This window comes from Macaca fascicularis, chromosome 2, assembly GCF_037993035.2.
Source record: "Macaca fascicularis isolate 582-1 chromosome 2, T2T-MFA8v1.1".
Classification (NCBI taxonomy): domain Eukaryota; kingdom Metazoa; phylum Chordata; class Mammalia; order Primates; family Cercopithecidae; genus Macaca; species Macaca fascicularis.
The window spans coordinates 22,685,450-22,700,100 of record NC_088376.1 but is presented as its reverse complement, the minus strand read 5'-3'; the positions used below and the strand labels follow the sequence as shown (position 1 = coordinate 22,700,100).

Here is a 14,651-nt window from a genome sequence, read left to right as displayed (position 1 = left end):
ACTGGCTCTGTAAACATACTGTAAATCAATGATTTCACCATTTTTCCACCTAAGCTTCTTCATAAACTTGATGTTTGTTCTTGCTTCAATTTTAGCATAATTCATATTGCTCTGATAAGGGCTCTTTTCCAAATGATGTCTTATCCTTCCTAGTACCTCAAACTAGATTTTGTTCAGAAATGTTATAACAAGTTAGTAGAAGTTTATTTTGATACAAAAAAATTTTTAAATCCATGCATAATTTTCTCATAATATACATTTTCCATGAACTTTTTGAAGACTATTTGTATATAAAGAAATATGACATCTTCTAGTATTGTAATGCAGTAATACAGATCACTTAAATATGGTATAGAATTTTTAAAGCATAAAAAATAATTATACATCGGTGTTAAAATATACACAATATAAAAAGAGGTAAAGTGTCATCAAAAACAAAGCAGGGTAGGGCAGAGGTGAAAAAAGGAAGAGTTTTCATACGTAATTGAAGTTACTAATTTAAAATTTAGTTTTATCACTTGAAGATATGTTATGTAAATTGCAAGGTAAAGTCAAGGAAAATATCTGTAGAACATACACAAAGAGAAATTAGAAGAAAATCAAAACATGTCACTAAAAAAATAAATCAATGAAACACAAAAGAAGGCAGCAAGGGAAGAAAGATGGACAAAAAAGCTATAAGACATACAAAAACAATAATCAAAATGGCAATAGTGAGTCCGTGTCAATAATTATTTCAAATGTGAATTGGGCTAGGTATGGTGGCTCACATCTGTAATTCCAGCACTTTGGGAGACCGAGGTGGGCAGATCACTTGAGGTCAGGAGTTAGAGAACAGCATGGCCAATATGGTAAAACACTATCTCTACTAAAAATACAAAAATTAGCCAGTTGTGGTGGCAGGCACCTGTAATCCCAGCTACTCGGGAGGCTGAGGCAGAAGAATCACTTGAACCTGAAGCAGAGGTTGCAGTGAGCCAAGATTGTGCCACTGTACTCCAGCCTGGACAACAGAGGGAGATTCCGTCTAGAAAAAAAAAAAGGTTAAGTGCCCCAAATAAAACACATAGATTAGCTAATGGAATAAAAAAATAAGATCCGGCCGGGCACTGTGGCTCAAGCCTGTCATCCCAGCACTTTGGGAGGCCGAGATGGGCGGACCACGAGGTCAGGAGATCGAGACCATCCTGGCTAACACGGTGAAACCCCATCTCTACTAAAAAATACAAAAAACTAGCCGGGCGAGGTGGCGGGCGCCTGTAGTCCCAGCTACTCGGGAGGCTGAGGCAGGAGAATGGCGTAAACCTGGGAGGCAGAGCTTGCAGTGAGCTGAGATCCGGCCACTGCACTCCAGCCTGGGTGACAGAGCCAGACTCTATCTCAAAAAAAAATAAAAATAAAAAATAAAAAAATAAGATCCAACTATAGGTTGTTTATAAGACACCTGCTTCAGATCCAAAGATGCACAAAGCCTACAAATAAAAGGATGGAAAAAGATATTCCATAAAACTGGAATCTGAAGAGAGTAGCTGTACTTACATCAGACAACATAGACTTTAAGACAAAAACTGTCACAAGAGACAGAATAGGACATTATATAATGATAAAAGGGTCAATTCACCAGTAAGATATGCATCTAACATTACAGTTCCCAAATTTATGAGCAAACACTGACAGAAGTGAAGGGAGAGAGAGAACAACACAATAATAGTAGGAGACTTCACTAGCCCACTTTCGGTTATGGATAGAACAACCACACAGAAGATCAATAAAGACGCAAAGAACTTGAACAACACTATAGACCAATTGGACCTAACAGACATACCAATGAACAACAGCAGAATACACATTCTTTTCAATTGTACATGGAACATCTCCAACACAGACCACGTTACGTGACAAAACAAGTCTTAAACTTAAGAAGACTGTAATCATATAAGGTATATTTTCTATCAACAATGGCACTAAACTAGAAATCAACAGTAAAAGGAAAACAGTAAAATCCACAAAAAAGTAGAAGTTAAACAACTCACTCTTACACAACCAATGGGTCAAAGATGAAATCACAAGGGAATTTAGAAAATATCAGGAGACAAATGAAAACAAAAACACAATACACCAATATTTATGTAATGCGGCTAAAACAGTATTACACTTAACATTAACAATCAATAAAGATCTCGAATTAACAACCTAACTTTAGACCCTTTCAAAGAACTAGGAAAAGAGAAACTAAACCAAATTAATGAAGGCAAATAAAGTTTAAAACAAAGATAAATAAAATAGAGAATAGAAAAACAATGAGAAAAAAAAAAAAACAATGAAACCAAGAGTTTGTTTTTTGAAAAAATTAACAAAACTGACAAACCCTTAGCTAGATTACGTAAGAAAAAAAGAGATAGTCAAATAACTAAATCAGAAATGAAAGGGGACATCATAATTGATGTCACAGAAATAAAAATTATAAAAGACTTACATGAACACATATATGGCAACAGATTAGATAATCTAGAAGAAATGAATACATTCCAAACATATAATCTACCAAGATTGAATCATGAGTAAATAATCTGAACAGCCCTATAACAAATAAGGATATGAAGCAGTAATCAAAAACTTCCCAACAAAGAAAAGCCCTGGACCAGATGGCTTCACCTGAAAATTCTACCAAATAATCAAAGAATTAACTCTTGAAACTCTTACCAAAAAAATGAAGGGCAGAGAACACTTCCAGAATCATTCTATGAAGCCAGCATTTCTCTAATACAAAAACTAGAAGACAGAACAAGAGGACTACGGAACAATACCCCTGACGAAGACTGATGCAAAAATCTCCCCCAAAATACTAGCAAACTCAATACAATAGCACTGTTTTTTGTTTGTTTGTTTGTTTGTTTTTTGAAACGGAGTCTCGCTGTGTCACCCAGGCTGGAGTGCAGTGGCGTGATCTCGGCTCACTGCAAGCTCCACCTCCCAGGTTCACGCCATTCTCCCGCCTCAGCCTCCGAGTAGCTGGGACTACAGGCGCCCGCCACCACGCCCAGCTACTTTTTTGTATTTTTAGTAGAGACGGGGTTTCATCATGTTAGCCAGGATGGTCTCGATCTCCTGACCTCGTGATCCACCCGCCTCATCTCATTTTGTTGTACAGGCTGCAGTGCAGTGGCATGATGATGGCTCACTGCAGCCTCAACCTCCCAGGCTCAAGTGATTCTCCCACCTCAGCACACCCACCCTCCTCCTCAATACCTCACAACCCCTGCCCCAAGCAGCTTGTACTACAACTGTGTGCCACCACACCTGGCTAATTTTAAAATCTTTTCTGGAGACAAGGTTTTACCATATTGCCCAGGATGGTCTTAAACTCCTGGCCTCAAGCGATTCTCCTGCACTGGCCTCCCAAAGTGCTGGGATTACAGGCATGACCCACCATGCCTGACCCAACAGCCCATTAAAAGGATTACACACAATAAGCAAATAGGATTTATACTTGAAATGCAACAGTGTTTCCAAATATAAAAACAAATCATTGTACTATACCATATTAACAAAATGAAGGGCAAAAACCACATTATCATCTCAATTGATGCACAAAAAGCACCTGATGAAATTCAATACACTTTCCTGATAAAAACACATAACAAACTAGAAATAGAAAACACCTCAATGTAATAAAAGCGATACACAAAAAGCCAACAGCTAACAGCATACATACTGGTGAAAGACTAAAAACTTTTCCTCTAAGATCAGGAGGAACAAGGCAAGGATGCTCAATCTTGCCAATATTCAAGATAGTATTAGAGGTCCTAGTCAGAGCAATTAAGACAAGAAAAGGAAATAAAAGGCATACAAAATAGAAAAGAAGTAGAATTATGCTCAAAAATGGCATAATCTTATAGTAGATAACCCAAAAGATTCCACAGAAAAACTATTACAACTAATAAATGATTTCAGCAAGTTGCAGGATACAAAAATTAGTTATGTTTTCATGCAGTAACCATGACCAATCAAAAAAGGAAATTATGAAAACAATCCCATTTACTATAGCCTCAAAAAGGATAAACTACCACAGAGTAAACTTAACCAAGGAGGTGAGAATAACATCAAAATACAAAACACTGTTAAAAGAAATGAAAAAAAAATACCAATAAATGGAAGGGCATTCCATTCTTATGATTTGAAAAACTTAAAATATTGTTAAAATGTCCAAACTATCCAAAGTGATCTACAGATTCAATGCCATTCCTACCAAAATCCCAATGGTATTTTTTGCAGAAATATGAAAAAAGAAAAATTCTAAAATTCATATGGAATCTCAAGAGAACCCATACAGCGAAATCAGTCTTTAATCAGAAGAATAAAGCTAAAGGCCTCACACCTCCTGATTTGAAAACCTGATTTTACTACAGAACAACAGAAATCTAAAACAGTGTGGCACTGGCATATAGACAGAATAGAGAGCACAGAAATAAACCCTTACATAAAAGGCCAAATGATTTTTCATAAGAATGCCAAGACTACACATTGGGGAAAGGACAGTCTCTTCAACAAATGGTGCTGGGAAAACTAGATAACAAGCAAAAAGAATGAAGTTGAACTCTCATGCCACATACAAAAATTAACATAGATTAAAGACCTAAAAGTAATACCTAAAACTATAAAACTCATAGAAGGAAACATAAAGGAAAAGCTTTGAGACATTGGATTTGGCAATGCTTTCATGGATATGGCACCAAAAGCACAGACAACAAAAGCAAAAATAGATGAACAGGACATCAAACTTAAAAATTTCTGTGCACCAAAGAAAACAACTGACAGAGTGAAAAGGCAACATATGGAATCAAGAAAATATCTGTAAACCATCAAAGGGTTAATATCCAAACTAGATAAGGAGCTTCTATAACTCAACAACAATAACAAAATAACCCCACTCAAATGGATAAAGGATTTCAATAGACAATTCCCCAAATAAGATTTGCAAATGGTCAACAGCATATGAAAAGATAATCAACATTCCTAATAAGAGAAACACAAATCAAAACCACAATAAGATATCACCTCACACCTATTAAGACAGCCATCGGAAAATAAGTATTGGTAAGGATGTGGAGAAATTGGTACATTTCTACACTGTTGGTGAGAATATAAAATCCTAGAAAAACGCTATAACCATTATGGAAATAGTATGGAGGTTCCTCAAGAAATCAAAAATAGAACTACTATATGATCCAGCAATCCCACTTTTGGGTATATATCCAAAAGAATTCAAAGCAAAATCTCAAAGAGATATTTGCACACCCATGTTCATCATGGGTATTATTCATAACAGCCGAGAGGCAAGGCAACCCAAATGTCCACTGATGTATGAATGGATTTTTAAAATGTGGTATCTAGATACAATGGAGTATTACGCAGCCTCAAAAAACACGGAAATCCTGTTATGTGCTATAAAATGGATGAACCTCAAGGATACTATGCTAAACAACAAAATAAGCCAGTCACAAAGAACAAATACTGCATGATTACAATCATATAAAGTATCTACAGTAATCAAAATCATAGAAACGGTGGTTAATCAAGGGCTGGGGGGAGTGGGAATTAGTGTTTAGTAGATATAGTTTGTTTTGGAAAATGAAATACTTCTAGAGATCTGTTGCTTAACAATGTGAATATATTTAACACTAGTGAACTCTACACTTAATAGCTAAGATAGTAAATTTAATATGTTTTTTACAACAAAAAAATTGAATATGTGAAATGTAGCTGACTTTGTCTAATACTATTCGTAATTTTCTCTAGGAAGAACATAAAAATACTGTAAAATGAGTGTGACGAATGTGTGACAATGTATTTTTTTCTAAATATCATATGACAAGTATTGAGGAAAGAAAAAGAGATACTATTCTATTTAAAGTCAGGAAAAGCAATAAGGGATACATATTATTTATAGAATACAATGGAAATCATTTGCAGATATTTCAAATCTACTCCCAATTACAGTATCAAACAACTTATGAAATCTGACATAGGGCATGGTGCCAAATACCTGTAGTCCCAGATACTCTGGAGTCTGAGACTGAGGATCAATCCCCTGAGCCCAAGAATTTGAGACCAGCCTGGGTGATAGCAAGCCTCCATCAGAAAAATAAATAAATAAATAAAAAACAAAAACCCTTAATATAAACCCTTAAACTTGGACGTTTCAATGAGTAAATAAGTTTATAATTACTATACTAAAAATAATTTGTGTTAATCTTTTATTGCTCTTTTATAGAAAATTTGTATTAGTAAAGATAATTAAGTATTTTTAAATTCGTTTATCAAAATGGCATTGTTTAGTGAACATTACAAAAGAGTATATATAAAACATGAGCCCATTTTTGTCAGAAAAAATTATGCATAATATATGCATGCGTAGGAAAAAATGTGAAATATGCCCAACAGAGTATCAATAAAAATTATCTATAGAGTAGAAATACATGCCATTTTTATCTTTTTTACACGTTTTCTAATTTCCTACAATGAATGCATAAACAAATATGTTAAAGGCTTATTAACCCATACATGTGAAAACATAATTAAGCTAGAATACAACTGAAGGTTTCTTTACCTAGAGGCAATGTTTATACCTACTTATTACTTCTGCAACCCCAACTTTCTCACTAGAGGCTATGCAAAAACAAAATCAAAATACACAAATAAGATTGGCAGCCTTGGCAGAGTAGAAAGTAGAAACTAACACTAGAATTCAATTTGTCTTTTATGTTCCCATTCTCAACAAATGGTAATTTACATTGCTCACTGGCTCACTAGTGGCAAATACAGGTGGTTCTCCCCTGAGACTTTCATAAGTTTTTACAACAGAAACCAGAAATAATAGTCTCTTTCAACTCCTGTTTATCAGCAGAAAGTTGTCCCTGAGCAATGTCCAGGATACTAAAAATCAAAATCTAGGGTAAGGGGAACGAGGGCAACTTACCCAGTTAATAAGATGATCCCATCCCTAGAACAGGTATGCATATTTAATACAAACCACCTTTGGCCTTAGAAGAGAGAAGCTAAATGAGAAATCTATTCTGCACCTTCTCCCTTGCTGTTATCATCACTCTCTCTCTCTCTTAAAAAACAAGTCACCCCTGGGTAGCTCTTCAGTTTTAACACTTTTGCTGACAATATTCAGAAAAGAGAACAGGAAATTGCCTTGATCCACCACAAACTAGCAAACTCATATCTGCATGTTTGTAAAAGCACCTCAACTCCACAGATGATAAAAGAGAGTGATGTATATTTGACACAAGTAGGTTAACAGAATTATGCTCACTTTAGACCCAGCAGAGTCTTTTGATTTTACCTTTTCTTATTCTTTTATGTTCATAGTAACAAGATATCACGTTCTATAGCAATTGCTCCCAGTACTCCACATTGAATAAAAATTGACAACACGTCTTTAAAAATAATCATTTACTGGCCGGGCGCAGTGGGTCACCTCTGTAATCCCAGCATTTTGGGAGGCCGAGGCAGGCAGATCACGAGGTCAGGAGATGGAGACCATCCTGGCTATCACGGAGAAACCTCGTCTCTACTAAAAAATACAAAAAATTAGCCAGGCGTGGTGGCAGGCGCCTGTAGTCCCAGCTACTCGGGAGGCTGAGGCAGGAGAATGGCGTGAACCCGGGAGGTGGAGCTTGCAGTGAGCAAAGACAGTGCCCCTGCACTCCAGCCTGGGCGACAGAGCTAGACTCCCTCTCAAAAAAAAAAAAATAGTAAGAATAATAATTTACCAGGAGCATTTTGAATAAATTTGCATTGAGACTAAATAAAACAATTGAAAACTTGTTATTTAAGTTTATTTGTAATTTATTTCCCTGCCTTAATTTATGTGAACAAATTACCAAACTACTTATAGTAATAAATAATGCCAGCATCCAATTACATTGGAATCTAAAAAAATCAAGGCTACATTTTCATTCTCATAAAGAGAATAAAAATGTAAAATAATCACCATATTAAGATAAATTTCCTACACATATCTAAAAGTTGTTTTAATTCTATTCTTTTTCATTTATAACTATGATAACATTATTGACGTTTTCTGAATTTCAAAAGTCAGCTGCCAAATTAAACAAAGCATTTGGGGAAAATTTAAAATTGTAACAAAAATATCAAAACAAATATACAGACTATATATTTTAAATATTAACCTACCTTACAGCACTTTTGCAATATTGCCAATGCCTAATAAAAATACAGATTTAATACTAATCAAAGATTTGATCTTTTTCAAGAACATTTCTCAATCATCAGAAGAAAATGGAAAACATTGCAGTAAAACTTCCTAGTTTTCAGAACGACTATACACCAAGATCATTCTGCAAAACAAAAGATTCTTCAATGGACAGAGTTGTCACCTGAAATATAGCAATTTGGCAGAGCACCTACAGTTTCTGTTTTTCTGAGGGAGAATGAATTGCTGACAAAGAGGGTAAAGGAGATGGTTTGCCAGTTGGTACTAAAAAAGAACTGAGCCACTCATTCACATAATCGACACGGAAAGCTCTCCATCACCAGGCCAACAAGAGTGGAAGTGGGGGCTGGCAGCCTAGCAACAAGCCCCTTCTTTTACCTTCTTCTGTACAATCCCCTCAGACTTAACACTAACCTTTTATAACATCTCCTCTCTCTTTTCTCCCTCAAGGCTGCCATCCCATGATGTTCATTCTAACCATATTTCACCTACATGTAAATGGAGAGACCATGTTATTTACCCACCATTAATGAAGCAAAAAGCAACAAATTGTCCCCCGTCTTATGGTCCTTCAGAAATACCCTTGTAAACAAAGGGGCAAGGAAGAGGTAAGAGATACTTAAGACAGTAACAAATGCTTAGACTTCTGCTATGAAAATAAATAGGCTTTCTTTATAATAAAGGGAATGAAAATACTTATCACTGGATTAAAAAAGAAGGGAGAATGTATGTGTGAACCCATCTGGGAGCTACTATGTGCCAAGCACTACGATAATCTTAATTAATCTTTATACAGTATCTCCATGAAATAGACACTGTTATAATTCCCTTTGTACAGATATGAGATAACTAAGGTCGGGATAAGTGTTTTCCCAAAGCTAACAAAACTAGTACTTGAAAAAGGTGAATTATGAAACCAGATGATCTGATTTCACAGCCCATACTCTTAGCATTATGCTATACTAGATACACGTATTCTGAAAAAGGAAATATACTCCTTAACTTTTTGTATGTAAGTAAAAGTAAAAGTAAAAAGATAGGTATATCCCAGATGTCTCCTTATTCTGTCATATCAGAGTATAAGATATGTTGTTTTGTCTTTCAATGCTTTTAAAGTTGAAGGCTATGTAAATGTTAAGAACACTGAGTCTGGTTTAAATTCCACCTGAGCCTTAACCATGTGCCTAAGAATTTGTTACCTAATCTCTAAACCTGTTTTCTTCTCTGCAAATAGGAACAACTATAGCTACTTCAACTTTTCATTAAAATGGGGTTCCATATGTGTTAATATTTTAAAAAATTCAAGAAGTTTATTTTTTAAAGTATACTCAGTCAAATGCAATTGTTGCCACCACCTAAACAACAAATCTGGGATTACAGGTAAACATACTTCTATTCAGAAAAATTAAGTTTATTTAAAAAGTGCCTAAATACTGCTATATCATGTACTTGAGAATGTATCTAAAAAACACTGCTACTTAAACACTTGTTCTACTAATGACAGAATACTTTCTAGGAAGTCAGTATGTCAGTTATCCAATTTGTTAATAACTGAGACTGGATTATGTATCCAGATCTTTGTTCAACACTATAAAGGATACAAACAAGGAAAATACATGCTCTCTTAACTTCAGAAGTTTGTAATATTGTTAAGGCAAAGTTATCATGCATGAAAGTTACATAAAAAATAAAGACTTCTGTTTTATGATTCATGAGAGTAACAAACATTCAATGAAAGAAAAAGATGAGTATAAACTGGAAAATAATAATGTGATGAGGCTCTGAGCTAGCCCTGAAGAGCAGTTAAGATTGAGACTAGTAAAGAGAAGTGAAAGAGTAATTCTGGATGGAAGGTAAATATGTAAAGACAAAGTGACAAAAACAAGCATAACTTGTACAGGGGACAGTGAAGAGATAAATCTAACTATGGAGACTATAATAAATAAATTTCATTGGAAAGGGCACATAGTTTATGAAAAGCTCAGCAATTTAGACAACCACTAAAGCAACGTTCTTAAAACAAATCTTTAAACAATATTTAAATACATAGTCATGTTTAATTAGAGATATTCACAGTCCAAAAAATGTTACATATTTCAAAAAATTTTACTTTTGAGAAAACTACAATATTTGTGGCTCTACAGTTTTTCAAAAAGAGACTTAACTGTTAGAGATAAATACTGAAATATTTAGAGAAAGTGATAACATTCTAGGATTTGCTCTGCTTCAAAAGAATGAGAAGGGATAAAGTGGGTGGTCTTAGATTGATAATTTTTTTTTTCTTTTTTTTTTACGAGACAAGAGTTTCGCTCTTGATGCCCAGGCTTGAGTGCAATGACATGAGCTCAGCTCACTGCAACCTCCGCCTCCCAGGTTTGTGATTCTCCTGCCTCAGCCTCCCGAGTGGCTGGGATTACAGGCATGCACAACCAGCCCGGCTAATTTTGTATTTTTAGTAGAGACAGGGTTTTTCCATGTGGGTCAGGCTGGTCTTGAACTTCTAACCTCAGGTGATCTGCCTGCCTCGGCCTCCCAAAGTTCTGGGATTACAGGCGTGAGCCACCGCACCCAGCAGGTTGATAATTACTGAAGCTTAAGGCTAAATAGAAGGAAGCCTGTTATACTATTCTGGTTACCACTTTTTGAGATGCTTAACATTTTCCATTACAATTTTTTTTTAATCTACCAAGTTAGAATATTGTTGGGAAAAGGGTCAAGTCATATAACTATATTCTAATATTTCCACAAATGTATTTGCTACAATCAATTATGATACAAGACTGACAGAATGAACCAGACTATTACTGTCTACTAATCAAAGCTTTACAAAGAATTAATTCAAAAAACCCTGCTGGCTTAAGAGAAGCCTTTGTAACTGCTATACATTTTAAATCAAAATAGCTTTGCCATGTTTGTATTTTTTACTTTTTTTAATTATAAAAAATTCTGGTTGAGATACTACTACAAATTAAACACAAACCAAATGAATTATTAAAAGAAATTAATGCCAGTCCTAAAACCACTTGGCTTTGTGGTTTCAGATATTGAAAGGTAAATTTTCAAGCAATGACAACATTAACAACACATGCTGGCATGCATCCCAACAGTAGTTAATATCAGCAACACATGGCATACAACCCCCTCCACCCAGAAGAAAGAAATCAGGGGCTAATTCTATTTTTATTTCTTCCTGTTATCCACACGCAGGTGGCAACATAACACTAGCTTCAATAAAGCAGACGAAGTTACCTTTCTCAAAATAGATGACCACTGCAATAAAGCCCCAACTCATGCACAGGAAAAATTAATTTGCTTTTACCCTAGCTAAAAGATATTTTATGTAAAATCAACTGCAATTATTATTTGAGTGTGCATTTCTTGAAGTTCACCAATAACAACATTCAATAAGCCCAGCACTGTGCTACATACGTTATCTCATTTCATTCTCAATGCAACCTTATTTGACAGATTAAAAAAACAGGCTTAGAAAGGTAAAGTTCCTTGGGAAAAGTCCAACTAAATGTGTTGGAGAGACAGTATCTGAACCTACATCAGCCTGATGTCAAAGCCCATAACTACCTCACTATATTGCCTCCCATAAAATCAAATCAGTCTATGATCAATGGTGTATATTATGGACATAAAGATGCTCATATAACCTAACTGAAATTTAGAGTAAGCATCAACTCTTAAAGAAGATTTATAGGAGTGATTATCTTTTTAATAAACTTCTAATTCCATAAGATATACTCTATAAATAAAAGACTAAGTGATCTTCACTTCTCTTTATTTTACTGCATTTCCCATATTTTCCATAATCCACTTTATAATGAAAATTCCTTTAATCAATAAGTCAATTTCAGTTTCAAATGGATTTTTCTATGTTGAATGAGATCCTCCAAGTTTTGCTAAATTTATTAGCAATGAGTTTCCTATGGAGCTTGAAAGAAATAAATTGTTATTTAATTATCTACAAAATTATACAACAGGAAATTAAAGTACTGCTATCAAATGTTAAAGCCAACAATCTACTATGGAGCAAAACGTTTACTGTTATAGAACCAGAGGTCTTCAGAAGAAACACCGATCAGGCCTCAACACTTCCAAGTAGTGAATGAGAACTTACAATACCATTTGGCTGTCTCAGTCAGTTTTCCGATGTCTGATTTTAGTGACGGGTAAAAGCCATTAATTCTGAAAAGTCATTCTTTTGCATGTATCTGTCCATCTCCTCCTTCCTCTCACATACCCTCTTACTGCAAAGTCCACATGGACCACTTAGCATCTGACATTTTCTCTCCTGGCTCTAGTCCCTTCATACTTTCATTCTACATAACTGGTGTAATATACAACATTCAGAGAATTGCAACAATAAAAGCCTGGCAAGTTATTTTGCAATGTACCCTGGCACGCAAACATAAGTGATTAAAATGTTTTGCTGCTGTCACTAACACCCTTTTTATAAGAAGCAGTTATCAATATAGCACAAATTGCTACTCAACTCACCTAAACCTCACCCAAACAAAGAGAAAATGAATTAAGTAACAAAAATGCCTATATGAAAGCTTCCTTGAGGTATTTAAAACAGGCAAGGGGGAACAGACCGTCAAAAGTCCAGAAAAACGTAACATTTTTTACTTTTCTCCGAAATACCTAGATTTTCTGTATAGGAAATGACCCTGGTCTGAACTCCACGCTGAGCAAGTGAAACGCCGGTGAATTATCGATCTGTCGTGGGAATCCGGTCTCCCTTCCTCCTTCCGCTGCAGCTACTTCTACTTCCCAGCAGGAACTGAGCGTCGAAATCCTTTAACTCCAAGACTAAGCACTGCAGTTACCTCTCCGGGACACCCATTCAGCCCCCACCCCGTTACACCTGCGATGCTGACGTAGGCAAGCACTTCTTTTAATAATCTCACCCTGACAGAGTGAAGACCTACAGTATTAACTGCTGTAAAAGTCATCCCAACTGCGCTCTCAACTGAATGAGACTTTCCAAATCGAAGTGCAAGTTGCTGTAGAAGCCCCAGTGCATTCTTCTTTGAGAGATTAAAGCCCCAGAAAGGGCTGCATTTAAAATACACACACACCCCTTTTCCCAGGGTTTTCTTAAACTACATTTGGAGAAAATGCTGCCCCACACAGACACACTTGCATTATCACCTTCCCCACCATTTCAGGCCCGGCTGCCCCGGAAGAGTCTGGTTAAAAGGAAAAGAGAGGAAGCGGGGGCTGTATGTTACGTTCGCGATTTTGTACCCCCAGAGTTTCAACTACACATTACGCTCTGGCAGTCAGGGCTTCCAGAGAGGCACAGAGAAAAAAGAAAGAAAAGGCGCGGGGAGCCGGCTGGAGGATTCTGCAAGCACAGGCCCCGATGGAGCGCCCGTTCCGGAGATGGGATTTCCCTCCCTTTCCCCTCCCCCGCCCGTTCGGACCCGCGGAATTCCGCCCCCGCCGCGAGCCCGGAACAATGCAGCCGCCCATCCCGGGGACCCGTCACTTACCACCCAGGTCAGTGCACCGTTGCCGCCGCCCACGCCGGCTCCCGCGCCGCAGCCACCGGACTTGGCCATGGCGAGTGCCTCCAGCTCACAGGCCCCGAGGCCGCAGCCGCCGCTCCCGCCTCCCTGCGGGCCGCTAGGCCCCGCCGCTCCGCACCCACCGCTCCACTCGCCGCACTCCTAGCCGCGCCGACCCCCGCGCCCCATCGCGAAGACCCGGAGCGGACGTCCAGCCGAGCCCGCTGAGGAGGCCGCGCCGCCGGCTGCCCTCAAACTCGAGGCGCGGCGTCCGCGTCGCCCGGGCCTAGCGTGGCGGCTGGGGAAGAGAAAGCTGGGAGCGACCGGCGACCGCCGAGCGGCGGCGCTGCCTTCTCGCCCGCCCGCGGGCGCCGCTGCAGGCCGGGCTGAAGCCCAGGCGTGCGAGCCGCGAGGGCGGCCGGGGAGCCGGAGGCGCTCGGACGTGGCGAGGACGCAGAGGTGCCTTGTCCTTCTCACACTCCGCGAAGGCCAGCCGCTCGAATCGCCAGAGTAGTCGTCTCGGTCGCCGCCGCTGCTTCAAAGGCCACCTTAGTCAGCCTCCCTGCAGCCCCGGTTTCCTCACACACACACACCGAGAGGGACAATAAACAGAGCCGCCGCCGCCGCCACGGTCACCTCCCTCTTGTCCGGCATAACACCGCACACACACATTTGCACACCGGGAAGAGAGGGAGGGCGCGGCGGCCGCCCCCGCTGTCAGTCAGCGCCATGCTGTCCAATCGGGGCCTTGTCGCCACAGCCTCTCGACCAATCCCAAAATTCCAAGCCCCCTGGAGGGGCGGGACCCGAGGGGAAAACGTCATTGCGGGTAGCAACCGAAAGGAAGACTTGGGGTTTTTGTTTGTGTGTGTGTCTGTGGGTTT

The 14,651-nt window shown here is 38.3% G+C and overlaps 1 protein-coding gene across 4 annotated transcripts in view; it reads right to left on the bottom strand.

Moving 5' to 3' along the window:
- Positions 1–14,443, bottom strand: part of TOP2B (DNA topoisomerase II beta) — a 66,492-nt gene extending 52,049 nt beyond the window's left edge. For all 4 annotated transcript variants that reach the window (XR_012430632.1, XR_012430633.1, XM_005545631.4 and 1 more), the window contains exon 1: positions 13,753–14,443. Coding sequence is in view for 2 of the 4 variants with exons in the window: in XM_005545631.4 (XP_005545688.3) it covers positions 13,753–13,821 (69 nt within the window). In the remaining 2 variants the exon portion in view is untranslated. The remainder of the gene's footprint in view (positions 1–13,752) is intronic.
- Positions 14,444–14,651: the final 208 nt, after the last annotated feature.